Below are 27,923 nucleotides of genomic sequence, written 5' to 3'. Positions count from 1 at the left end.
AAGTTTAAAGATAAACAAACAACGAACAGATGAAATTAAATGATTAGATTTGATGCATCTCTTAAACAAAAAATTAAACCCTTCAAAAACATATCACATCTCTCATCTCAAATCATTAGTATCATCGACTTCGGAAACAAAATGACCAAATCCGCCCCGGGCGGGAATCGAACCCGCGGCCTAGCGCTTACAAGGCAGACGCACTACCAACTAAGCTAACTAGGCTGGCTGATTAGCTTTTGGTTCTTGCGGCTAAGTACATTTTGAATTCGTCGTACAACGCCTTGACGTAAATCTTATCCAATCAAACCCTCTGAAACAATGCGCACTACAATCGGTCATGAAAAGGAGCTTTGCTATTTTGAGACCTCACAATCCCTCTCGCATTCATGAACGAACGAAATATTTTTCCTCATTAGCAAATAATTTCCGAGTTCACCGCTCAGGTCATTTCGTCTGGTCTGGCAATTTCTTCTCAGTTGGAAACTATTTCGAAATCTCGCTTCGTTATTTTCTGCATATCGACTCTCGACCAGTTTCGTTCGCGAGCTCGTCAGTCTGCCGTCATGAGTTGAGTACAAAATATATAATATATATGTAGTTATATACTATATACTCCTATGATGAGTATATTGAGTATAATTACACGACAACGTATATACTCTCCTATGGTGAGCTGTATTTTCATTGTCAAGTGAAGCCCACATTCTTGTGTCTGCGCCAAGTTATGATTCCCGGTGCCAGAGAAAAACAATTTCTGCTCGGTGAAAGGGGAGAGGGGGAAGCGATAAAAGGAGGAGAAAGGAGGGCAATTACTGTGAGATAAAAAGTCCCCAGGGTAGTGACATACGGATTTCGGCTGAAGGTCCCTCTCCTGTTGTATTGATAAGAGAGATCTCGTGTTGATTAGAATCCTAGATGGTAGATATTACCACTGATTATACAACGCCTTGAAGGACCAAAGTGTTAAGGAAGACGTCACGTCAGCTTTTCATCTCACCAAGTCAACATGTAAGAGCATTGATGACGTTCAGTGACGGTTAAACTTTAAACTTTGACTTGAACTTGGTCTGTAAGGGACATCCAGTTAAAATGTACTTTCAAGGCTAATCGGGACAATAAATTTAAAAACAAGCAGTTTCTCGTACGCAAATTCCTTAATTTAATATCATTTATGATGTGACTGAAGTCAAAAATAATCCTAGCGGAGCGTAGGGGTAGTGCTAGTGTAGCCCGTAAGCAATCCGGGATTAGTTCCCGAATCCCGATGGGATCAAAGTTTCGAGTCAAATTATCTTTCTCTCATAATAAGACATGGAGAAGACCTTGGAAGTAAAAACTGGGCCACAGTCTTTGAAGTTCTACAGTGGATTTTTGAAACGCATCTTTACATTCTTTACCCTTGTTAGTAGTTGCCAGTCCCCGCACTCCCCAGTGTACTTACCTTGGCTGAGCACTCCTATCGTATCGTCGAATGTCATTGCTTTGATATTGAGGGACGCCAGAATAGCCTCCTTGTCGGCCAGTGTCGGATCGTCATGACTCGGCACTTTGGCCGACAATATCACGCACATATCACAAAGGTTCACGTTGACGGCCCGTAAGTCTGCCCGACTTAGTGGAGAGCCCTGGAAAAAAGTCGACAAGAACAGTTATTACGGGACGTGTATTATTATTATTATTTTTACTCACAAAGTCTCTCTCTCAAGTCTCTCCACTGGTGTCATTTAGTTGTCTCAACAGTTTAGTTCTCTCCTTATGTTAAGGTCATGGTACGTATTCTTTTCTATGTATTTAGGCAGGATAAACAGTGTCCATTTTATTCTTTCCTCGTCACAACACAGTCACATCTTCAAAATCTTGCCTGCCCGGGGCGGATTTTATCCTGGTGAGATAATGTTCGTTCTCGGAACGGCTGTCTTTTTTCTTGTCCTGTCTTCCTTCTCTCTTGGATTTCGGGATGATAAGACATTAGCAGTTACAGTGGCCTCTGCCAAACCTCTTTTTTTTAAGTACCTATCTATCTTGCCTACAACCTTCAAGTCAACTTACGTTCAACACGGAAATTTTCGGCAAATTCTGGAGCATTTTCCACTCGCGCCGAATGTAGTCGACCGCGCCCACGATGACCACGTGTTTCAGCTCGTGGTAGTGGAAGTTCGATGCCCGGAGTGGCATAACTAAATTACGAAGACCAATCAGGGGGGAGTCTGGGTCCGCGAATAGGCATACGACCACGTGACCGTTGAGAACTGTCATGGCGGCCTGATTCCTGTCCTGTAGGATGATAGAAAAAGAAAATAATCTTGGCGTTTACTTTTTTTAACACGAAGTGTTAATAATTTCCGAGTTCACCGCTCAGGTCATTTCGTCTGGTCTGGCAATTTCTTCTCAGTTGGAAACTATTTCGAAATCTCGCTTCGTTTTTTTCTGCATATCGACTCTCGACCAGTTTCGTTCGCGAGCTTGTCAGTCTGCCGTCATGAGTTGAGTACAAAATATATAATATATATATAGTTATATACTCCTATGATGAGTATATTGAGTATAATTACACGACAACGTATATACTCTCCTATGGCGAGCTGTATTTTCATTGTCAAGTGAAGCCCACATTCTTGTGTTCGCGCCAAGTTATGATTCCCGGTGCCAGAGAAAAACAATTTCTGCTCGGTGAAAGGGGAGAGGGGGAAGCGATAAAGGGAGGGGAGAGGAGGGTAATTACTGTGAGATAAAAAGTCCCCAGGGTAGTGACATACGGATTTCGGCTGAAGGTCCCTCCTGTTGTATTGATAAGAAAAATCTCGTGTTGATTAGAATCCTAGATGGTAGATATTATCACTGATTATACAACGCCTTGAAGGACCAAAGTGTTAAGGAAGACGTCACGTCAGCTTTTCATCTCACCAAGTCAACTTGAAAGAGCATTGATGACGTTCAGTGACGGTTAAACTTTAAACTTTGACTTGAACTTGGTCTGTAAGGGACATCCAATTAAAATGTACTTCTAAGGCTAATCGGGACAATAAATTTAAAAACAAGCAGTTTCTCGTACGCAAATTCCTTAATTTAATATCATTTATGATATGACTGAAGTCAAAAATAATCCTAGCGGAGCGTAGGTGAGAAAAGACGTCATAAAGCCTGTTACGCCCGGACGCCTTTCAAAATCGGAAAGAAATTGCTAGATCGTGCTAGAAGCTAGAACGTTCAGATTTGAAACTCGAAAAACAAAAACGTTCAGTATTTAAACTCAAACAGTTTATTTTTTATTTTTTCTATTCATTGACCGTCACTGTCAGTTCAATATCAAGTTCGAGAGCACAATAGCAAACAATCATGCCATGGCTTAACGTGGGGCGGTAACTTTGCCGCCCGAAATAGACGCCATAGCTCGAGATAGCCGCCATTAGCACGTGCCTTGTCTACCCCTGACATTCTGTGAGGACACTTTGGCAACCCTGGGACACCCCAGGTTTTGCCTGCGTGATTGAACTGGCGACAGTACGTGACATTTTTGTCGATTGGCGTACTATCCTCTCCTGTAAGTGAAACATGCCTTTGCAATATTTTTTTCATAGTTGAACTTCTTCGCAGAGGTTGCAAATATTTTAGGGGTAGAGATCACGTCTTGAGAAATGTGTACGTACATAGTACATAATTACGACCATTTTATTTGGTAGGTACCTATGACAACGAAAAAATATATATAATCAAATTGATCTATCGAAATTTTTGATTATCTTGACTTGTGGTCTATTTGCTTCTACTTTTGTATGAGGAAAATGTCAACCATAAATTCTAAGATTAAATATTAATATGTTGTTGTTGTTGTTGTTGTTGTTGTTGTTGTTGTTGTTGTTGTTGTTGTTGTTGTTGTTGTTGTTGTTGTTAGTGGAGATGACTGGTTCACCACATTTTGATTTGTTGTCAATGGAGATGTCTTATACATTGTATTATACTTGAGTTATTGGTGGAGATGACTGTTGCTCCACCTTAGATTAAATTTTTTATTAGTGGAGATGTCTCATGCACTTACACTTCATTTAACTCTTGGTTTCAATGACTGTTGCACCACATTGAGTTATTAGTGGAGATGACGGTATTACCATAATGAGCATAGTACCTAGCTACCTAGAGACTAGAATTTTACTTTGGAAGGTGAGATTCGAATCCCTATAATGTCATTTTGAGGTGGAAAATTCGAAAAGCTAGTCTTTAATAAATCAATACTTTTGTTGACCTCTGTTACTTGTGTAGCTATCACCTACTTCAGATTGAATTGATGAATCCATTTCTTGCGTTAGATTCTACTCACTTGGTCGGTGGGCAGTAGAGAAAAGTCGTCCGGTGGATTGGTTATCACATATCGTTTAGAACTGGCATCACAGGAGCTACTCGTATCCCGAAACCTGTACAATCCAATACAGAGCATCCCGTACGACTTGAGCGCCGAAACGAACAGGTCCCCATATTTCCCTGCTTCCCCGAATTGAGCCAGGGGTCCGTCATAGAGTGAGATCTGTCCCACCTGAAAGAGAATAGGATTTAATTAATTTCTATCTTGGGAGTTCTCAGTCCTATCTCAACCGTACCCCAAAAAATACACGGAATGATTTCAGCAACAGTAAACTTGCAAATTATTTGCTACAGAGTCCCATCTCAGCAGAATAAACAAGGTATACCTATACGAGTCTATTAGAACTTTTGTTGTAGCGGCTTTAGGTTTCCCCGAATGGTGATGGCAGGGTGTGTCCACACATAGTTGGTGGTCGTCCAATACACGGAATGATTTCAGCAACAGTAAACTTGCAAATTATTTGCTACAGAGTCCCATCTCAGCAGAATAAACAAGGTATACCTATATTCTATTAGAACTTTTGTTGTAGCGGCTTTAGGTTTCCCCGAATGGTGATGGCAGGGTGTGTCCACACAAAGTCGGTGGTCGTCGATCGATGACGGCCAGTCGACTATGTGTGGACACACCTTTAAAAACGGTTCATCAGTGGTGTTATTTCCACAACTTACTTCTCCTGGGGCGGGCGGCATACAAGTTCGATTCCCAACTCTGTCATTACAAACTTACCCGACACCTGTCTCGATTAGACAAACTGTCCATGGTGCTGTAGCCACCCCGTAATCCCGCCCCCTCTGCTAGGATCAGTTCTAATTCGGGTGTGGCGCCTCCCGTGATCAGAGACCGAATCAAAGTCAACGCGTTCTGATTGAAGTAGGTCTGGAAGGGAAAGAGGGAGATAATTAGTTTGGAGATTTCTTCTTTCTGGGTCTGTGTTTTTTGTCAGCCTCTCAATCAGCCCTATTAGAATTATTGCTTTGGGCTGACATATGGTTACGTGTTCATGCCCTTCGCACTCAACCTTTGCTATTCTTTTAACTGCTTATAGTTCCCCAGCCAGACTAAGCTGGTCTACTCCCTGTTTAACATCTCCCCAGCCAGACAGCTAATTAATTCCAGAGACTTCCCGCAATCGGGGACCATGAGTTCGAGAACAAGGTATGTAATCATATGAGATTATTCCTCCTTTTTCATTAACTCGAGTTTAAATATAACCTTCACGAGAGTGCAAGCAATAAGTTGACAAAAAGTTTCATAGTAATCGGATGAGCGGTTTGGCCAGGCATAAAGTTCGAACACACACACACAAACATTAATTTTTATTTATTAGATAAATTTAGAATTCTTAGCGTTTACTTTTTAACACAAATTGTTTTTTGTGGAGATATCACGTTGAAGCACTACTCTGAAGAGGAAATGGAAAAGCAATGTTTGAAACAGGAACTAAATATGTTCTATCAACGCATTATTAGAGGACCTACTAATTATCTAGATATTTTGAGAATTTTTTCAAAAGAACCTCTTTTAGGGGAAAAACTGCTAAAAGTTTTAAATGATGTACGTACGTACCTAACTTGGTCCAAAAGTGTGTTCGAGTCCCAATTTCCACAATTGGTAAGGATATCACTTTTTTTTTTGCTCTGCTTCCAACAGGTAGTTCAGTTTTTTAGACTCACCAGAATGCAGTCTTCTAAATTTTTGGCCGGACTCCAATGGAACATTCCGGTGGAGTCGTACTTCATTTCAGTCTTTTCGAAGTCGAAATCTTTTGCCTGATCGTCCGCTATACCCACTTGTAGATTGTTGTTGTTGTTTACGTTATTACCGCTGCCGGCAGCAGCTCTGTTGGTAGGCCTAGAATTTAAAGAGGGATTCTATTAGGGTAGTTGGTTTAGACGGGATCTGTTTTGTTTTCGCAAGATCTCATCAAATTTTGTGTGTTAGGTCGAGTTGTATCTTATCAATGTATTATCAAATGGACACATGTGAAAATTGGGGCAGTGCGTGTTTGTGTGTTCTATCCCCTGATTAGTGGTCTATCCCCCAAAGAAAAAAAAAGGCAAATAGACTCAAACGCAGTAGTGTTTAGGTAACAACTGAAGTTAAATCAGAGCTAATCAAAAACCCAACAAACTTCAATATTCCAGCAATATTGGACTCGATAAAAATATGCCAAAATACTATTATAAGAGGGCACACTATGAAATTACCTACATAATGAGCATAGTACCTAGCTACCTAGAGACTAGAATTTTACTTGGGAAGGTGAGATTCGAATCCCTATAATGTCATTTTGAGGTGGAAAATTCGAAAAGCTAGTCTTTAATAAATCAATACTTTTGTTGACCTCTGTTACTTGTGTAGCTATCACCTACTTCAGATTGAATTGATGAATCCATTTCTTGCGTTAGATTCTACTCACTTGGTCGGTGGGCAGTAGAGAAAAGTCGTCCGGTGGATTGGTTATCACATATCGTTTAGAACTGGCATCACAGGAGCTACTCGTATCCCGAAACCTGTACAATCCAATACAGAGCATCCCGTACGACTTGAGCGCCGAAACGAACAGGTCCCCATATTTCCCTGCTTCCCCGAATTGAGCCAGGGGTCCGTCATAGAGTGAGATCTGTCCCACCTGAAAGAGAATAGGATTTAATTAATTTCTATCTTGGGAGTTCTCAGTCCTATCTCAACCGTACCCCAAAAAATACACGGAATGATTTCAGCAACAGTAAACTTGCAAATTATTTGCTACAGAGTCCCATCTCAGCAGAATAAACAAGGTATACCTATACGAGTCTATTAGAACTTTTGTTGTAGCGGCTTTAGGTTTCCCCGAATGGTGATGGCAGGGTGTGTCCACACATAGTTGGTGGTCGTCCATCGATGACGGCCAGTCGACTATGTGTGGACACACCTTTAAAAACGGTTCATCAGTGGTGTTATTTCCACAACTTACTTGCTCCTGGGGCGGGCGGCATACAAGTTCGATTCCCAACCCTGTCATTACAAACTTACCCGACACCTGTCTCGATTAGACAAACTGTCCATGGTGCTGTAGCCACCCCGTAATCCGGCCCCCTGAGTGCAAGCAATAAGTTGACAAAGTTTCATAGTAATCGGATGAGCGGTTTGGCCAGGCATAAAGTTCGAACACACACACAAACATTCATTTTTATTTATTAGATAAATTTAGAATTCTTAGCGTTTACTTTTTAACACAAATTGTTTTTTGTGGGGATATCACTTTTTTTTTTGCTCTGCTTCCAACAGGTAGTTCAGTTTTTTAGACTCACCAGAATGCAGTCTTCTAAATTTTTGGCCGGACTCCAGTGGAACATTCCGGTGGAGTCGTACTTCATTTCAGTCTTTTCGAAGTCGAAATCTTTTGCCTGATCGTCCGCTATGCCCACTTGTAGATTGTTATTGTTGTTGACGTTATTACCGCTGCCGGCAGCAGCTCTGTTGGTAGGCCTAGAATTTAAAGAGGGATTCTATTAGGGTAGTTGGTTTAGACGGGATCTGTTTTGTTTTCGCAAGATCTTATCAATTTTTGTGTGTTAGGTCGAGTTGTATCTTATCAATGTATTATCAAATGGACACATGTGAAAATTGGGGCAGTGCATGTTTGTGTGTTCTATCCCCTAATTAGTGGTCTATGCCCCAAAGAAAAAAAAAAAGACAAATAGACTCAAACGCAGTAGTGTTTAGGTAACAACTGAAGTTAAATCACAGCTAATCAAAAACCCAACAAACTTCAATATTCCAGCAATATTGGACTCGATAAAAATATGCCAAAGCACTATTATAAGAGGGCACACTATGAAATTACCTATCCATGTCGTAATCTTACACACAAACAAGTAAATAAACCATTTCAATATTTTGCAGTGAGTTCAAAAAGTAGTGACTCCAACTGAAGCAAAGCAAATGAAGATGAATAAATTTTGTAGCAAAAAAAAAAAAAAAAAAAAAAAAAAAAAACAAAAAAAAAAAAAAAAAAAATAAAAAAATTTTTAAAAAAAAAAAAAAAAAAAAAAAAAAAAAGACAAACAAATCCTACCTAGTTACTGTTTTTATGACTATTAAAAAGTAAATTCAAAAAAAATTTCAAAGCTATTTTGAAAAGTACAAAAAAGTGTTGTAAAATTTGTGAGGGGAAGGTGGATGTGTGCTAATAATATAAAAGGACTAAAGAAAAGAACACAAATAAGGAACATAAAAATATTATTTAAACACGTGAAAATCCGAAATTAAATTGAAAAAAATGCTATTGAAATCAATAAAAAAAATATTTTTAATGCTTCCTCTCGTTCAATAGTTTTTTATTCTAGACATAAATGTATTTATGTAGGTCAGAGAGCATTACTTATATTCAATGACATCTCCTTAAAATGTGCAAATTCTAAGAAAAAGAAATTTCAATTATCCTTTAGGTTCAATAGTTTTTTATTCTAGACATAAATGTATTTATGTAGGTCAGAGAGCATTACTTATATTCAATGACATCTCCTTAAAATGTGCCAATTTTAAGAAAAAGAAAAGTTCAATTATCCTTTAATTTTCCAAGATACAACACAAACAAGATCGGTTTAAATTGAGAGAGAAAGCTATAAAAATACAAACAATAAAATCCATGCTAACTACTACAAATAATAAAGAAAATTTACAAACGACTTTTGTAAAAGAAACAGATACAAAAGAGTGACCACGAAAATCTGGAAGCACTGAAACGACAGATTTAAGAAGATTTTATCGACTATAAAAAAGATACCCAAAGTTGTTTAATCTGATTCCATTCTAGTCACAAAATTCCCCTTGAGCCTATTTGTAGTTCCAATTTTCAAGTAAAATTCTACATATTCCTTATTTTAAGTAAAGCAATGATTGAATAAACAAAAAGAACTAAAATATAGGGCTAATAAACTTTGTATAGCAGTTGAGTTGGAATTTGTAAAAGAAACAGATACAAAAGAGTGACCACGAAAATCTGGAAGCACTGAAACGACAGATTTAAGAAGATTTTATCGACTATAAAAGAGATACCCAAAGTTGTTTAATCTGATTCCATTCTAGTCACAAAATTCCCCTTGAGCCTATTTGTAGTTCCGATTTTCAAGTAAAATTCTACATATTCCTTATTTTAAGTAAAGCAATGATTGAATAAACGAAAAGAACTAAAATATAGGGCTAATAAACTTTGTATAGCAGTTGAGTCGGAAGAATTACACAAGTTTCTATTCTTCAAATAATGACATGATTTCAAAAGATCATTAGCCTGAATGTAATTAGATACTTTGGGTTAGTAGCCAATAAAGAATGTCTTATTGCTTAAAAAAAAGTAAAAAAATCAACGAATTGCTTTATGACATGATTTCAAAAGATCATTAGCCTGAATGTAATTAGATACTTTGGGTTAGTAGCCAATAAAGAATGTCTTATTGCTTAAAAAAGTAAAAAATCAACGAATTGCTTTAAGAATGAAAAAGAATTGTAGTGATGTACTTACAGTTCTAGATACAGTTTTGAATTATTATACCTATAAATGAAAGAAATGAAAAAAGGAGTCTAATCTGGGTCAACCATCTGAAATAAAAGGCTACAATGTTTGGAAAAACAAGCTTGTCAATAAGCATGTACGCTGGATTGTGTGAGAGATTTACAGTACAAGAATTTGTACAAAGTTTACAAGAGGAGTTTCAATGTGCTTTTGTTTGACCTTAAACCAAAATGAAACAGTTGCAGGTATTGATGGTCCATAGAAGAGCAAACAAGGTTGATAGAATTTCATTTTACTTCAAGTTTGTTAGGACTTTTTTATGGCTTTTCAGTTAACTGCTGAGTTTATACTGGACTCTGAGCCGATGTCCAATAATTTTCATTTACAACTGTCCCATGGATATGATCATTTTACACAAGCAGAGATGTAGGTACAAGGTTCCGATTTTCTAGATGCAATTTGTGAAATCTATCTAACTATGCTAGATGACAACTTTATTTTTCTAGGAGAGAGAGAGAGATAAACTAATAAGCTAGGAATTGTTCCAACAGCTAAAAGTAAAAGAATTTACAACTGTCCCATGGATATGATCATTTTACACAAGCAGAGATGTAGGTACAAGGTTCCGATTTTCTAGATGCAATTTGTGAAATTTATCTAACTATGCTAGATGACAACTTTTTTTTTCTAGGAGAGAGAGAGAGAGATAAACTAATAAGCTAGGAATCGTTCCAACAGCTAAAAGTAAAAGGATAAAGTCCTGAAGAATAGAGTGAAGTATTTGAAGAACTAAGTCATTCCAAATAGAGAGAGTTGTCTTTGGTTTCCCAACTCCAAACAGCTCTAAGAGGGGTAAAACGTTTCAAAGTCAACCACTCGGAAAATTATAAATTGAGCATAACCAAATAAAATAAATTTGGGGGAAGGGGGGCGGGGAGGGGCGAACAACAACAAAAAGTAAACAAAGAAAAGAGAATGGATAAAGAAGTACGGTAATATAGAAAGAAATGTTAGCGTACATGAGTTTTTTGACTTCATAAGCCAGATGATAGCCTGCATAAGAGGGTTCCTCGGTAGGTGCCCTGCAAGCAAACATTTGGTAACATTTAGAGGACTTACCCCATCGCTATATTGCAAACACTAAAATCAAACACAAAACTTTCAAATCTTATGTTAGTTCCAAAGTTGAATTTCACACAACTCAAGTAACAGTCAGCACCAATACATTGTCATGCGAGTTGTACTTTTTTTTACCTTTTTTTTCTTTTTCCTATTCTTTGAAATCCTAACCACCTATAAAATGTATAAACTTATTTTCAACCGCTGATTATAATCATAATAATTATCAAAGTGTTGTTCGTTTTTTAATAATCAAAATCAAAGAAAATGACGAAAATCAAAAGAAAATTATTTACAAAATCAAACATTACGTGATATCTTCACAAGGTTTTCGTTTAGAATTTGAAAATTTGATGTTGAAAAAATAATAAAATTAAAAACCAAATAATTTAAAAAGGGAGACTTTTCCAGTTTTTAGAGCATTCCTTAATATTCCATCAGTCAGTAAAACTAGGTACATATTAGGTATTTATACCCAAGTTAAGTGGAAAATCACTAAATCAGAAAAAAGAAAAGAAAAATTAAGAAAAACAAAATCAAAGGACAAAACAAAATCAAACGCTTTTCCCCCACCCTGTGGAAATCTTTCTGTCAACAAAAACAAACATAACATAGTCACACATCACAGGGGGTGTAAAAAGTGACGCGTGGGTGACAATGTGTACAATTTTCTGAACATGGGGTAAACATAAACTGTAAAATCAACCTTAGACTCGTCATCTCTTAAATCAAGGTGTTAGATTTAAGAGATGATGCAGACATATTGAGGATAGTCAGCCTAAAATTCTAAATAGTTATAGGTACAAAGAAAGAGATAGTATTTTCAATGTCACCCAAAAGGATAGGATAATGAAAAGAAGAAGAAAAAAAAGACTCAAAAAGTCCATAGAGATATGGAAAATGAGATTTTTTTTTTCTCCCTTAACACTTTGAGTGCTCCGTGAGTCATAGATGATTGAAACCACATAGCTCGAACCTACACCTTTTTTTGGCTTGGGCCCTCAAAGTGTCAATTTAGAACCCCAATAAGTTAGATCCTAGAGTCCCACTAAACCTTCTGGTTCCACTAGAACTTACCGGTTGTATCCGATATTGTCTGCCACGGCCCGATTCACCACTGGTTTTACTTTGTTCACTTGCTTCATTGGCACTTGGGTGTTGCTTGTGAGGGATGTTGGAATAGCATTGCTCTTGTGATTACGCAATCCTACCACTAAAATGAACAATGGCAATTATCATGTAAACGAAATACTAAGTAAACAAGTGGAATAGAACACCGTTCAAACAAGGTGTTGGCAACAAGACGTTACTTGAAAAGAAAAGATTTTCATAGTAGACATGTTCAAAATAATGGCAAAAAATAACCTATTTAAGCCCAAAGCTGTTTAAATAGGTACCTACCCACTAGCCCTGTAGCACACTACCCAGAGATGGTTTACAAAGTTGTGTAGGTAGGTATGAGGCGAATTTCCTCTCCTAAAAAAATTTGCATTCTGGCGCATACCTAGCTCATTTCGGACCACCAGCATATAATCAAGTTGTGTCCACACATAGTCGATCGACCATCGATTCAATGGTCGATTGATTGACGGCCGTTGACTATGTGTGGACAAACCTTTACAATGCCTAACTGCAGGGCAAAACATTATTAATGATGAAAAGAAAACTTGTTTGACTTACATGCGTCGGCTTTTTCCTTGCTTATCCCATTATCACCTGGAAGTAGTCCACCACCGGAAGAAGCAAAAGTAGAAGGAAACACAAAATGAAGACCAAAACATTTTGACAAAACAAAGCCAGAAACCCCATCACCTTGAGTATCAAGTGTGCCGGGAGGCCGGCGAACGTCAAGAGTTCGAAGCACCGCCCGGCCTATATTAACACGAAAGAGTTTCATGGTTTTTCGGTTCTATTAACCCGAATATGCAGGCCGAATTGAATCAACGTTAATCCATATTGTTTGTAGGATCCGACCCATTTGATAGAAGCTCTTGGACTTTTTGTGATATTGTTTATGATGTTTTAGTAATTTTGACTTTCCTCTAGAATTAGTGGATAATTTAGACAATGCTGACAAAATCCGCAGAAAAAAGTCCGAGTAACATATTGTAAAGTCAAATAAAAACGACAATCATGCCACACCAAAATATAAAGGTTTATTGAACACACAACACAAAAGTATTTCACGCCTAAAAACTAAAATCAAAATAAAACCAAATAAAACCTTTAATGTCATGAATTTTTATACCTACGTATTATGTACAACTTATTGTGCTTGACTCGGACTTTCCTCTAGAATTAGTGGATAATTTAGACAATGCTGACAAAATCCGCAGAAAAAAGTCCGAGTAACATATTGTAAAGTCAAATATAAAAACGACAATCATGCCACACCAAAATTGCCCGGCCTATATTAACACGAAAGAGTTTCATGGTTTTTCGGTTCTATTAACCCGAATATGCAGGCCGAATTGAATCAACGTTAATCCGTATTGTTTGTAGGATCCGACCCATTTGATAAAAGCTCTTGGACTTTTTGTGATATTGTTTATGATGTTTTAGTAATTTGACTACATAATTACCTTATCTATTCCCATTTTTCGCTCTATTGGGTGTTTCGCCTTTTTACAAGCTTTCATTTTACCTAAGATCTCTTTTCTTTGTATGGGTCAAATCTTGTAATTAACTTTTGAACCATATTTAGGTAGTTTTTTAAATGAAGCATCTGCCATAGTGGTCTGTGTCGTAGCATCCCATCTGAGCGACAAGAGACAGTACTCCTCAATTAGGTGCTGGGTTTTCTGATAAAAAGAAACTCTTTTCCAAATTCTACCCTGGTTTATTGTACAACTAATTAAAAAAATTACATACCTAGCTAAGGGTGCTCTATCAATATGTATATAAATATGTATTGTTACTTAAGGGGGAAAAATTAAGTGAAGCAGTCATTCGAAGTCTAGTCAGGTACCTACTATTAAAATTATAATTTTTAGACTCGTATAATCAGGAGGAAAGTCACTTGGCCGTTTTGGTAATAGGTATTGAGACGTACTCCTCAATTAGGTGCTGGGTTTTCTGATAAAAAGAAACTCTTTTCCAAATTCTACCCTGGTTTATTGTACAACTAATTAAAAAATTTACATACCTAGCTAAGGGTGCTCTATCAATATGTATATATGTATTGTTACTTAAGGGGGAAAAATTAAGTGAAGCAGTCATTCGAAGTCTAGTCAGGTACCTACTATTAAAATTACAATTTTTAGACTCGTATAATCAGGAGGAAAGTCACTTGGCCGTTTTGGTAATAGGTATTGAGAGCCATTTCGGTAATATAAAGACCAGAGGTATAGCTGGTCAAGTAAAAGGAAACGAGTAAACTCTATACTGCTTCACTTATCATAAAACTACAAGTGCTTACGATAAACTAAGGTGCAAAACTACGTGCGTGGTTGATTGGCTGATTTTGTTTTAGTGGATTTTGGAAAATTATATATATGTATATAAAAAAAATCCAATTGAGGGATTTTCTCTAAGAGGGAGTTCGAAGCAAAAACAATGTTTTGAGAGTTAGAAAGTGGTTTTTTGCCATTGACATGTTATCAAAGCACTTTATGTATGAGTATAAAACATTTAGGTATTCTACATAATTGATTAGTATAATTAAGGACCTAAAACCGTTAAGCTCAAATTAGCAGGAACCCAATCCTGCTTACAGAAAATCCTTCAATATTATTGGGTGTTGTGCTTGGAGGAATTGATGTGGAATTGTGGAGTGCTATATTGGACTGATAAAAGGTGAAATGTGACTAATCCGATGACATTAATTAAAATTTCAAACGCAAAAAGCTGACATTTTGTAGCGCTCTAGGAAATATTGATCGCTTCAAATTAACAATTTCATTTTAAAACATGATAATAACTGTGCGAAGAGTTAGTGCAAATAAACTCACAAAACATGTGCGTATTATTGTGCATTTTTCGGTAAGCTAAATATTTATGTCAAAAGCATTGGAAACTTTGAACAAAATGTGCCTGAGAAAATAATAATAATATTAATTTACTTATTGTGCATTTTTCGGTAAGCTAAATATTTATGTCAAAAGCATTGGAAACTTTGAACAAAATGTGCCTGAGAAAATAATAATAATAATATTAATTTACTTTTTTTTGTATAAAATAATAAAGTTGTTGCTGTTGTTGTGTTTCTTTATTATTAAAAATATTGAAAGTAAATGGTAAAATAATAATAAAATTATATTTTTGAAATTGTCCTGCTGTGTACCTAACTAAGCCATTTTGTAGGGTGGTATATTAAAATTGAGTACTTTGCCCGAAATAGTGTTTACTAAAGTTGTGTTGATGGTGAAAATAAATAATGAAATAATCAAAAATTACTTGACTTATGTCGCAAACCTTGGGATTTTTAGAACACAAAAGAAACGGAGTAATTATTAATTAGATATTAATTTATATTCAACTTTCAAAAAGAAGCTTCATTACTATCAGCTTAGGAGAAAATCTCCAAACTGCATTGTTCTATTGTAAAATATTTTCAAAATATTAATAAATAATTAAATATCGTGTTGTAACTTACATTGTATCTTACAATGTATGAATGAATTATGCTATTTGTTGTATGTATGCTGGTTGTTTCACTTACTTTGTTTCGCTCGATCCTTGTGTCGCTTATCTGCCTATCGGTTGACTGTAGCTTCAGTTTTAATTAAATACAAATACTATCAGCTTAGGAGAAAATCTCCAAACTGCATTGTTCTATTGTAAAATATTTTCAAAATATTAATAAATAATTAAATATCGTGTTTCAACTTACATTGTATCGTACAATGAATTATGCTATTTGTTGTATGTATGCTGTTTGTTTCACTTACTTTGTTTCGCTCGATCCTTGTGTCGCTTATCTGCCTACTCGGTTGACTGTAGTTTCAGTTTTAATTAAATAAAAATAATGTCTAAACTTCACTAAGTTATAAATACAAATAATGTCTAAACTTCACTAAGTTCCAAGATACACTGGGAAACTAAAGCGCTACTTAATAGTAATAGAAATAAGTACTACTATGATCTACATTTCTACTCGGTACTCGCTTCTATGTATAATATTATTGTAAACAAAAAGTCTATACCTCGAATGTGAATTGTATTTTTCTTAGGAAGTTCTGGAGTGAAGGTGGGAGGGGGGTGATGCTCATCTGTAAAATAACAGGAGAGGAAATTCTAATGCTAAAGGTCTAAACTAAGAAAACAACAAAAAGTCCGACTAAAAATATTACCTACCTATTTATTAAAGGGGGAAAAAAAACTAGGTGATTTGGACAATATTAACAAACGTTCCGACATTCGGGAACCTGACCTTTTATAATTGGCTTGAAACTTGAAAGGATAAAATTAGTGGATGTGCCATTGTAACAGGTAAAATATGTTTAATGCTTTGCACATTGCATACCTAAATAGTTTCCAGGCATTTAGGAGAGGAAATTCTAATGCTAAAGGTCTAAACTAAGAAAACAACAAAAAGTCCGACTAAAAATATTACCTACCTATTTATTAAAGGGACAATATTAACAAACGTTCCGACATTTGGGAACCCGACCTTTTATTATTATTATTATTATTTTGAAAATTTAGGGACGAATTCCAAAGAGGAATATAAATGGCTTGAAACTTGAAAGAATAAAATTAGTGGATGTGCCATTGTAACAGGTAAAGTATGTTTAATGCTTTGCACATTGCATACCTAAATAGTTTCCAGGCATTCATAAGAAATGGGTCTTACATTTTGCTACATTCAAATTCTACTTTGATACCTAGTGTCGATTCTTTCTTCCAAATAGGTAGGTAGATGAATTTGTTGTAAACTCCTATACCGTACATATTTTTTGTGAATATTTTCGTACAATATTTATACCTGGACAGGTAGAAACCAGGCATTCATAAGAAATGGGTCTTACATTTTGCTACATTCAAATTCTACTTTGATACCTAGTTGTCGCTTCTTTCTTGCAAATAGGTAGGTAGATGAATTTCTTGTAAACTCCTATGCCGTACACATTTTTTGTGAATATTTTCGTACAATAGATAAACCTGGACAGGTAGAAAACTCGAAAATTTCAAAATATAGTTATCTAGGTGTTGCTGGAAAGAACTTACCATCTGTAAAAAGTTGAAGGGAAAAAACTTTGACCAATTTCAATAGTGGATGTTTTCTGGTTGGGTACCTTGTTACAGGTAGAAAACTCGAAATTTTCAAAATTTAGGTACCTAGGTGTTGCTGGAAAGAACTTACCATCTGTAAAAAGTTGAAGGAAAAAAACTTTGACCAATTTCAATAGTGGATGTTTTCTGGTTGGGTACATTGTTATTTTTTCGTAGCTAAAAAATAAATTTAGCTAATTAAAAAAGTTCTATGGTTTTACGATACATACATATTTACAGTAAGAAGAAACTACAAGTTCTGAAAAATAATATTGTGCAGTGCTGTATTTTTACATGAAGAGACTTGCAAAGTTCATAATGATGGTATAAAACTATTTTTTATCTACGTGCCATATATTTTGAGAAGTGAATGGAATAAGTATACGGTACGTGCATGAAAACAAAATGGAGAAAATAAAGAGAAAAAAAGTAAGCTTTTGCGCAAAACATAATAAAACTGAGATGAAGAAGTTTAGATAGCGAGATTTTACCTTATTAGAAAGCCAGAAGTTACTAAAAAAAGTAACATGAGGTACCTTCCACATGATTCATAAATTTAGTAACTTTTTTTTCTGGGTAAGGTATCCTAGTTGAATAAATAAGTAAAAACGTTTTCTGTCTCAAAGTTCTTTATCATGTCCTGTTTTATTTCTCTAAGTTTATACCTACCTATTCAAGAAAAAGTCGGTTTTTGTTTTCAAAATTTTATTCATCAATTCATTTTTAGGATAAAGATAATCCAATGTCTACCTATTTATTATGTTCTTTAAAACATACTCGTACTTTAATAATTACCTACCTATTCAAGAAAAAGTCGGTTTTTGTTTTCAAAATTTTATTCATCAATTCATTTTTAGGATAAAGATGATCCAATGTCTACCTATTTATTATGTTCTTTAAAACATACTCGTACTTTAATAACTAAAGTAATTATTACTTTTCTACTTGTTTTATTGCGTTTTTATTGAAGTGTGTAAATATGTATGTATCTATGCATGTTGGCTTGCGACATAAGCCTTAGTAATGTTTGAATATTATGTTTGGATATGTAATAATATGATGTATGATCAATATCGATAAGAAAAATAATTATGAACGGCTCAAAACCTGGATCTTTAGACTAGAACACTAGATTCTTGTTCTCCATACCTTTCATTAGTTTAACTCCCTAAAAAATTAGTTAATCACGTGATTCTCAGGATAAAAAGAGTTAATTGTTAATTAATTTATCATTTGAGGTAACTCTATAAAGATAAAGACACTAGAACACTAGATTCTTGTTCTCCATACCTTTCATTAGTTTAACTCCCTAAAAAATTAGTTAATCACGTGATTCTCAGGATAAAAAAGAGTTAATTGTTAATTAATTTATCATTTGAGGTAACTCTATAAAGATAAAGAGCTATAATTCAGTGTTTTTATTGTTTTAGCTTTTAGCTAGGGCAGTGTAAGTCAATTTCATAATCTAATCATTTATTTTTACACGTACATAGTTAGAAAATAAAAGTGTTCCGACTTTTTTTATAGGTAAATGTGTTTAATGGCCCTTCCGTCCTTATGAAGTTTTTAATGATTGACAATATTTTACCGAATCATTTGCGCAGGCAAACTAATATTATTTATAAAGGAGCATACACATTGCAATTGTCAGCCTCAAATAGAACGCTCACTACAAACATAGAAAAGGTGAAATTGTTATGGGACTAATACGTTAGCTAGGGGATTAGTAATAGAGAAAACCTAACTTACTTGGTTCAGAGAATGGAAACTCAACCTCGCCTAAAAAGAAAGTAAAAAAAAGAAAAGAAAACAAATAATAAAAAACCAATGTGATATGAAATGAGTGACGAGATTATGCAATGAACACAATCAGAGATCAAAACCACTCCAGGCTTTTTCAAAAGAAAACTCAATGATATTTGAATAGAAAACAAAAACCCACATCTATTGAAGGAAAAAAAAACTTCTGGAAATTGTCACTCAAAATTGAACCACACACACACATTACTAGTATTTATGATTTTAAAAATATCACACGAAATACAAACCACATCTATTGGAAATACATTGACCTAATTAACAATAAAGGTTTATTGAACACACAACACAAAAGTATTTCACGCCTAAAAACTAAAATCAAAATAAAACCAAATAAAACCTTTAATGTCATGAATTTTTATACCTACGTATTATGTACAACTTATTGTGCTTGACTCGGACTTTCCTCTAGAATTAGTGGATAATTTAGACAATGCTGACAAAATCCGCAGAAAAAAGTCCGAGTAACATATTGTAAAGTCAAATATAAAAACGACAATCATGCCACACCAAAATTAAAATAAAACAAATAAAACTCTTTAAAAACTTCCTATTATGGGGTATAATCTAGCTAGTTTTTGGGCAGTTAATACAAGGAAAACCAATAGGATTTTTCTGCCCTAATGTTCTTACGAGATTTCCCCGGATCAGGCCATATTCTTTATCCGAAATGAAAATCAGCTCTAATATCTACCTAATAACTTCCCCCTTTTCAATATCTAACAGTTAAAAAATGAAACTAAAACACATATACCTAATGTTTAATTGTAAATAAGACAGCGGTGATCAAATCATCACTGACTTTGCAATAAGAAATGGAGCCCTTGGAAAAATTAATAATTTCAACCGAATTGAATTTAAAAAAACACAGAGAAAAAAGAAAGGAAAAAAAAAAAAAAAAAAAAAAAAAAAAAAAATCATGTGTGAACACCAAAAACACAAATAAATAAAAACACATACTTTGCTCGCCCCAAACCATCTGAATCGCTCGTACGCCTTTCCGAAATGTAGCCACTGATTTTTCCCATCAAGTTCGTAAAAGAAGTGCGGAAAAAAGAGAAAAGAAGACGTTTGATGTAAGTATAAAATATTATTGGTGAACCTTGATAAAGTCATTGATACGTCAGTAATAAATTTAGATAGACAAGGTGTTTTTTTTTATCTTGATTTAGAAACTGGAAAATGTGTAAAATACTGTGGAAAATACCAATAAATAGAAATACCTAAATATTCTAATCTTTTTTAAAAAAGTTATTTTTGTATTTATTGTCTATTGTGTTGATAGTAAGTTAAAAGCTACTGATTATAAAAATCCTATACTTTTGTTAAGATTTTGACGACATAATATAGTTATGAAAATATTATTATTTCTTCAATTACCTCTTGTTGATACAAGAAGTAAACCTACATCAAACTGTTCAGTAGGAAATGTAATGAAATTATTGAATAGTGTTTTTTACTTTCTATTTTTATGATGTTATTCTTAACAATGTTAGACACCTACATAATGTGCAAGTGAGGAGAAAGCGTGCGAAAATTACTGTTAAAAAAGTTCGTTTTACGTAGTTAAAATGTTAGGTTCTTTTAATAAAAGGTTAGGTTTATTATTAATCTCAGAAATCAAAAATGTTAGTCCTGTTAATATGAGCATTACCTAGTTGTGTTTCGAAATGGATGCATTTTTATTATCAATATTTGTTAGTAGAAACGTTAGTTCTTCTTTGTTCATATCGGTTATTATTGAAATTTAATGTTGGTAGCAAGCTATTGGATGATGTACGTATATTATAAAGAAGAAGGGATTTGTTGTTAAATGTAGTACAGAAGCAGCCATTACTGAGATATAGAACAAATTAATGAGCAGCGTGAAGACATTAGTAAATAAAGTACATAGAATATTAATAAATAGTACATAAGAGTAAGCCAACAATAAAAGAAGGAAAGAACGAAAATCCAAGCAAGAATGTAGGTAGATAAAAGAATGTAGGTACGCAAATCTTGTCCATATCGCAACCTTTCCGCCTAAATCGTAAATCGGGTTTCTTTCCAATTCAGTAGGCTTTTTGTAAGAAGATTCTAGAGGTCTTTTTTGGAAGTGAAGATTAATTTTATGAACTGTTTTGATATGTGGTAGGTATTATAAGGTAAACCCAATCGTAGTATGAATCTTGAAATGTTTACTGAATTGTTTTCTCGTAGTATGCTCTTCCCCATTTCTTACACATTAAAATCATGTTAAAAGGGTAAATATCAGACCCTAAAAAAGTTTTCAATCTAAAATGTAAAAAGCTCTATCAGCTAAAAAGAAACAAAATTGGAAGGGCTTATACTTCTTTTCGAAAAAAATAAATATAAAAAATTGGCATGAGCAACAAGGGCATATTATGTTAAGTCTGCGTTCAAAAAAATGTGCTTACTAATATTTTTTGAAACTAACATTATGGAAAGAAAATAATCCAAATGTTATTCACGTGTCTGAACAATTTAGTAAGTAATCTCATGAAATCAAATAATTAGTCCGCCTTATGTTTGATACAACTATTCAAAGACGACAAATTTACTCTTGGAATTGATTCAGTTAATAGAACTTTTGGGAATTCAATATAACAATATTTAGGACTTTTGTTAAGCCTCTAAAAGTTAGGAAAATTGTAATATAGTCACTTTACTTTCAACTTTTCATTGTTGTCTTTATACATGATTTGCAATGTTGTTTTTAAGCTATTTTTTTCGTTTTGGCTATTTGTGTGTAAAATTTTGGCTATATTGTCAAGGCGAATATTTGTTTTTGAAAAGAGAATAGGCACCAAGCTCGCACTCTTTTGTACACAGACGCAAGTTATTAGTATAGCACTCTACAAGAAGCACGCACAATGTTGCCCCTACCATCGTAGTCTGGGGGCCCCATCGAGTCACCCATCACCATTCCTTCTTGCATCATCAACATTCCAACATCTGCAAAGAAACTACTTGTTATTCAACTACTTGAGGATCTAGACTACCCCATGGGTCGAAGCTCCCGCTGCTGTGGACAAAAACAACTTCAGCCCCGAAATCAAATGAAAAAGTTTGAACCTCTTCTGATGGGTTATTCAACTACTTGAGGATCTAGACTACCCCATGGGTCGAAGCTCCCGCTGCTGTGGACAAAAACAACTTCAGCCCCGAAATCAAATTAAAAAGTTTGAACCTCTTCTGATGGTATTTCATTTTCCTAAAGAAACAGAATACAAATTTTCACCAAATTTTGCCATTTTAAAGGGTTTTGGAGACAAGTTGAAAAGGAGGGAATTCTTTGTTATTAATACAGGGAATGAATGTGTCAGTGGTATTTAGTTCATGAATATGAATAATACTTATGTGTTCTTTGTGTAAAATATCGCCCTTTCCTACCATCGTGGTGTATACAGTTGGGTAGAAAATATTTAGTTGATGTTGATGGGATTTCATTTTCCTAAAGAAACAGAATACAAATTTTCACCAAATTTTGCCATTTTAAAGGGTTTTGGAGACAAGTTGAAAAGAAGGGAATTCTTTGTTATTAATACAGGGAATGAACGTGTCAGTGGTATTTAGTTCATGAATATGAATAATACTTCTGTGTTCTTTGTGTAAAATATTGCCCTTTCCTACCATCGTGGTGTATACAGTTGGGTGGAAAATATTTAGTTGATGCTTCAATATTATTTTGTTCTACATATAGGCACTATATTGTTGCGAATTATAGTTTAAAGATCTAATAACATAATTACGTAGAACCTAAATCTACAGCTACACCCTTTTATTGCATCGCGGATTGATAGGTACTCAAAAGTATTGTTGAATTATTGAAACTTGTTTTAAACATAATTATAGTTTAAAGATCTAATAACATAATTACGTAGAACCTAAATCTACAGCTACACCCTTTTATTGCATCGCGGATTGATAGGTACTTGTCAAAAGTATTGTTGAATTATTGAAACTTGTTTAAAACATGTTCTGTAAAAAGAAATTGAAGAGGTAATCATTTTATTCACCTAACTTCTTCTAAATGAAATTAGATAACCGTAAGTCCATGTCTCTTTAATCTCATTTTTATAATGTTTGATCGCTTGATCACAATAATATTTCTATGCATCAAGTAGGTACTGGAAGTTTTATTTATTTAACTGTTAAATTGGGTATTTTCATCTCCCTGCTTCCAGTCCCAGGATGGAATGTTCAGCAAGTATGCCTGAAACAGAACAAAATATTTTGCTTCCATCCGGCACCAAAGGACCAATTTTATTTATTTCCCTGGCACCGAAGGACCAATTAATTATTTTCTCTTCCAATAACTGCATTGAATTGTTGAATACGGATTTATGACATGTCTGGCACATTGCATACCTAGAAATAATTACCAGGCATTCATACAAAATGTATGGCCTTAGGGTACTAACGCGGATTACAAGACTCGGTACCTAGTGACAATAGGACGTTCAATGCACCACGTACCCCCTGGATCACTGAAGTTGAGCAAATTTGAGCGTGCTCATTATCTGGATGGGTGACCACCAGGGAAATCTCGTAGTGCTGGCTTGTCCTTTTAACAAAAATAAGGTATGGCCTTAAAGTACGCTTAAATGTTCAGCGTATTTATTTACCTTATGATATTGCGAAGACAATTTTTTTGTCGCTTTGAAACATATATTAGAAAGAGAAGTAAAAATAAGTGAAGTAAGGGGAAGAGTATGCAGGATTTTTTTTATTGTGAATAATAAAGTTAGTATACTCACAGTTTTTACATTTACACTTTTTAATCAGTGTCTCGTCTTTTATGTCTTCGTGACAAGCTTTGCAATAAAACCACGCCCTGGAACAAAAATTAATTTTCAATTTAATTTTAATTTAATTAAGTCGAAGTTTCAGAGAGAAATGTACTTAACCTAACCAAATATAAGTACCATTCTTGAGTTTTTAAATACCTAAAAATTATAATCTTTTGTTTCGAAAACTGTTAAAAATAGATACAATCCATTATTATAATCCACTATCGTCTACAAATGTCCATCTTTGCTATTTCGAATCCGGCATTGGCAGTGCTCTGTCTCTACTGCTCCAGGAGTGTATTTAATTAAAAAAAACTTCTGGAAATTGTCACTCAAAATTGAACCACACACACACATTACTAGTATTTATGATTTTAAAAATATCACACGAAATATAAACCACATCTATTGGAAATACATTGACCTAATTAACAATAAAGGTTTTTAGGTAGTTTTTTATGCTACTTGGTTAAATTTTTACAGGTAAAATAGAATGAAATAAATTGAGTGAATTATTACTATGATGGTATACATGCAAAGTTCTGTGAACAAAAGGGCAAGCAAGTTTTCTTTTAATAAAAGCAGTTTACTTAAATTTGTTTACTTTACTAGGTACTCTACTAATAATGATGCTAGTATTTAATTGTACATAACGGACATAGCTACCTTTTCACTTCATCTGCGGATTGAGCAATGAAAAATCCTTGAGTGTTTGCCAGAATCTTGGCTCCTCTCGGATTGATTGAGATTTTACTATCCCGTCCATCTTCTCCTTTGATCTCTATCGCTAGGAGGAGCAGCTTCAACTTTGTGAAACAAAGCCTGGAAAGGTACAAATACCGAAAGATGTGTTAACAAATCTCATACATAAAAGGAAAGCGTGGAGTACTTATACGTATGTATGTCTGTCCGAATGTTTAAGGGAAACTATTAGGGGGGGAAATGAGGATAGATCCCTCTAAAATGACCATCAGATTCCAGAAAAACTATTAGACCTAAGCTACGAAATATTTAACTTGTAATCTATTGTATTGTGTGTTCAACATCTAATTTGTTCATTATATCCAGATGAGCCCTGGAATATCCCTTATTCCTCATTCGAGTATCACTCATTTCCTCCACCGTAAAATTTGTCCAACCACCACTTATGTACCTAACTAGGTAGTTTTTTATGCTACTTGGTTAAATTTTTACAGGTAAAATAGAATGAAATTAATTGAGTGAATTATTACTATGATGGTACATGCAAAGTTCTGTGAAAAAAAGGGCAAGCAAGTTTTCTTTTAATAAAGCAGTTTACTTAAATGTGTTTACTTTACTAGGTACTCTACCAACAATGATGCTACTGTCTACTGTTCATGCATACTATTTTAATTAATTAACATTTATATAATCTACGTAATCAATCTATGTACTCATAAAATAATATTACAGAGGAACAAATTCGTGTTGACCACTGATTTAAGATGACTTTTGTTCTTTTTCAAGATTTGACATAAGGATGTTGTTGTCAAAGAAGAAGAAGAAGAAGAAGAAGAAGAAGAAGAAGAAGAAGAAGAAGAAGAAGAAAAAGTAGTAAAGGTGCTCATAGTTGCATGGTTCTAACTTCTAAATGAAAGCAGGTGAAAACGATAGTTTTTTTTTGACACAATAAACCAATAGGTACATTGTTTTAGATGGGAAAAAAAGAAGCAGGTATCTAGGTAATACCTTTTACCCCAACCCTCTAATTAGGTACAATTATAGTGATAATAAGACTAAATTAATTAAAACTAGTTCCTACTGTAGCAATATTGTAAACAGAGTCAGTAGAATCCTCATTCATATAATGAGTTTTGAAAGTAATGCAAATTTTATGATATGTCTCTATTTACAATAAAATCGTTATATTAAATAGGTATACTCTTTAAAAACTTCCTATTATGGGGTATAATCTAGCTAGTTTTTGGGCAGTTAATACAAGGAAAACCAATAGGATTTTTCTGCCCTGATGTTCTTACGAGATTTCCCCGGAGCAGGCCATATTCTTTATCCGAAATGAAAATCAGCTCTAATATCTAATAACTTCCCCCTTTTCAATATCTAACAGTTAAAAAATGAAACTAAAACACATATACTTAATGTTTAATTATGTAAATAAGACAGCGGTGATCAAATCATCACTGACTTTGCAATAAGAAATGGAGCCCTTGGAAAAATTAATAATTTCAACCGAATTGAATGTAAAAAAACATAGAGAAAACTGAAAGGAATAACAAAGTAAAAAAAAAATCATGTGTGAACACAAAACACAAATAAATAAAAACACATACTTGCTCGCCCAACCATCTGAATCGCTCGTACGCCTTTCCGAAATGTAGCCACTGATTTTTCCCATCAAGTTCGTAAAAGAAGTGCGGAAAAAAGGAGAAAAGAAGACGTTTGATGTAAGTATAAAATATTATTGGTGAACCTTGATAAAATCATTGATACGTCAGTAGTAAATTTAGATAGACAAGGTGTTTTTTTTTTTTTTAATCTTGATTTAGAAACTAGAAAATGTGTAAAATACTGTGGGAAAATACCAATAAATAGAAATACCTAAATATTCTAATCTTTTTAAAAAAAGTTATTTTTGTATTTATTGTCTATTGTGTTGATAGTAAGTTAAAAGCTACTGATTATAAAAATCCTATACTTTTGTTAAGATTTTGACGACATAATATAGTTATGAAAATATTATTATTTCTTCAATTACCTCCTGTTGATACAAGAAGTAAACCTACATCAAACTGTTCAGTAGGAAATGTAATGAAATTATGAATAGTGTTTTTTACTTTCTATTTTTATGATTTTATTCTTAACAATGTTAGACACCTACATAATGTGCAAGTGAGGAGAAAGCGTGCGAAAATTACTGTTAAAGAAGTTCGTTTTACGTAGTTAAAATGTTAGGTTCTTTTAATAAAATGTTAGATTCATTCTTAATCTCAGAAATAAAAAATGTTAGTCCTGTTAATATGAGCATCACCTAGTTGTGTTTCGAAATGGATGCATCTTTATTATCAATATTTGTTAGTAGAAATGTTAGTTCTTCTTTGTTCATATCGGCTATTATTGAAATTTAATGTTGGTAGCAAGCTATTGGATCATGTATTATAAAGAAGAAGGGATTTGTTGTTAAATGTAGTACAGAAGCAGCTTCCATAAAAAAAAAAAAAAAAAAAAAAAAAAAAAACAATATCTTTGGAAAACTAAGAAAAATAAAAGAAATTAAGGAGAAGTAGTAAAAAACGTTCAAAACCCGACAGAGAAAGAAGAAATCTTGAAAAGAGAATTATGCACTATGTTTTAAAAAAGTTGAAATATTTCACATTGGTTCAGATTTTTTGATGAAAAAAAAAAAATGGTGTCAGAAAATACTTCAAAAGGCAAGAACTAGTGGTTACGATACACTCCAGATTTTTGTTTTTCAAAATGTCCCAAGTGGAGGCTTATTGTGTGTGACCTTGGACATGAGATTGGATTTCCAAGTCCAAAGCCCATTTTTTATCAATCAAAATGACTAATTTTATTAACAAAGCTTTCAATCCAAACAAACCAATGTGAATAATTTCAGTCAATCAATTTCGTTTATTTCAAAATTCTGACAAAAACTTCCAAGTTATCTAATTATTATTTTTGGTTAAGGATTTTATTTAGTCATGAAACTAAGTGGCATCCGGTGTGACACTTACTCGCTAGCCTGAGGAAACGTCATCCCTGTGAAAGAGGGGGACAAAGTTTCTGTATACATTTCACAGCCTGTCCCTTGTAAGTAATCATTCTGCCATGCTTGTGTATCGGGGGACTGCAAAAACATTGCAAAAGAGAAACAGAACAAAAATCTCACTCGAAAAGGAACGGAAAAGAAATCAAATAAAGAATTTATAAGTAGAGAGAATAAAACTGAACGAACCGAAGTAAAACAAGCAACATTGAATTTGTAAAAACCCGAAAAGATCAATTTTTTATCCTATAGAATAAGTATGCCAAGATCAGCAATAGGACAGGGTTACAAAATAAAAAAAATGAGTTGGAATAAAATGAACAAGTGACAAATTAATGTTGTTCACGACAGAATTGAAAGATTGAAAAGCACCGT

General features: G+C 34.1%; 2 protein-coding genes across 2 annotated transcripts; both read right to left on the bottom strand.

Annotated features, from left to right (window-relative positions):
* Positions 1–1,361: 1,361 nt before the first annotated feature.
* LOC103512372 (calcium-activated potassium channel slowpoke-like) lies at positions 1,362–27,755 on the bottom strand. Its single transcript, XM_026825862.1, has 11 exons — positions 27,517–27,755; positions 24,467–24,622; positions 23,768–23,844; positions 21,894–21,962; positions 16,121–16,186; positions 12,657–12,692; positions 12,054–12,189; positions 10,877–10,939; positions 7,654–7,831; positions 2,053–2,277; positions 1,362–1,628 (listed from the first exon to the last, which is right to left on the bottom strand). The coding sequence occupies exons 1-11, from the start codon at positions 27,639–27,641 to the stop codon at positions 1,362–1,364; spliced, it is 1,398 nt and encodes a 465-aa protein (XP_026681663.1). The 5' UTR covers positions 27,642–27,755.
* LOC113468742 (calcium-activated potassium channel slowpoke-like) lies at positions 6,681–7,434 on the bottom strand. Its single transcript, XM_026825863.1, has 2 exons — positions 7,376–7,434; positions 6,681–6,992 (listed from the first exon to the last, which is right to left on the bottom strand). Exons 1-2 carry the CDS (start codon positions 7,406–7,408, stop codon positions 6,765–6,767), a joined length of 261 nt encoding a protein of 86 aa, XP_026681664.1. The 5' UTR covers positions 7,409–7,434; the 3' UTR covers positions 6,681–6,764.
* Positions 27,756–27,923: the final 168 nt, after the last annotated feature.

The sequence above is a fragment of the Diaphorina citri genome, unplaced genomic scaffold (genome assembly GCF_000475195.1).
Source record: "Diaphorina citri unplaced genomic scaffold, Diaci psyllid genome assembly version 1.1 scaffold831, whole genome shotgun sequence".
NCBI classification, from domain to species: Eukaryota; Metazoa; Arthropoda; class Insecta; order Hemiptera; family Psyllidae; genus Diaphorina; species Diaphorina citri.
The sequence above is the reverse complement of the archived record's forward strand: the minus strand, read 5'-3'. Positions and strand labels throughout refer to the sequence as shown.

What these genes read in the sequence shown, in the direction of transcription:
- LOC103512372 (XM_026825862.1), bottom strand. Translation starts at nt 27,641, where the DNA reads ATGTTTTTGCAGTCCCCCGATACACAAGCATGGCAGAATGATTACTTA. An exon ending in TATGAAGTCAAAAAACTCAT is followed by an intron (nt 7,832 to 10,876) that starts GTACGCTAACAT and finishes TTTAAATTCTAG; the next exon opens with GCCTACCAACAGAGCTGCTG. An exon ending in CGAAAATTTCCGTGTTGAAC is followed by an intron (nt 1,629 to 2,052) that starts GTAAGTTGACTT and finishes ACTTTTTTCCAG; the next exon opens with GGCTCTCCACTAAGTCGGGC.
- LOC113468742 (XM_026825863.1), bottom strand. Translation starts at nt 7,408, where the DNA reads ATGGACAGTTTGTCTAATCGAGACAGGTGTCGG. An exon ending in CTAATCGAGACAGGTGTCGG is followed by an intron (nt 6,993 to 7,375) that starts GTAAGTTTGTAA and finishes ATTCTCTTTCAG; the next exon opens with GTGGGACAGATCTCACTCTA.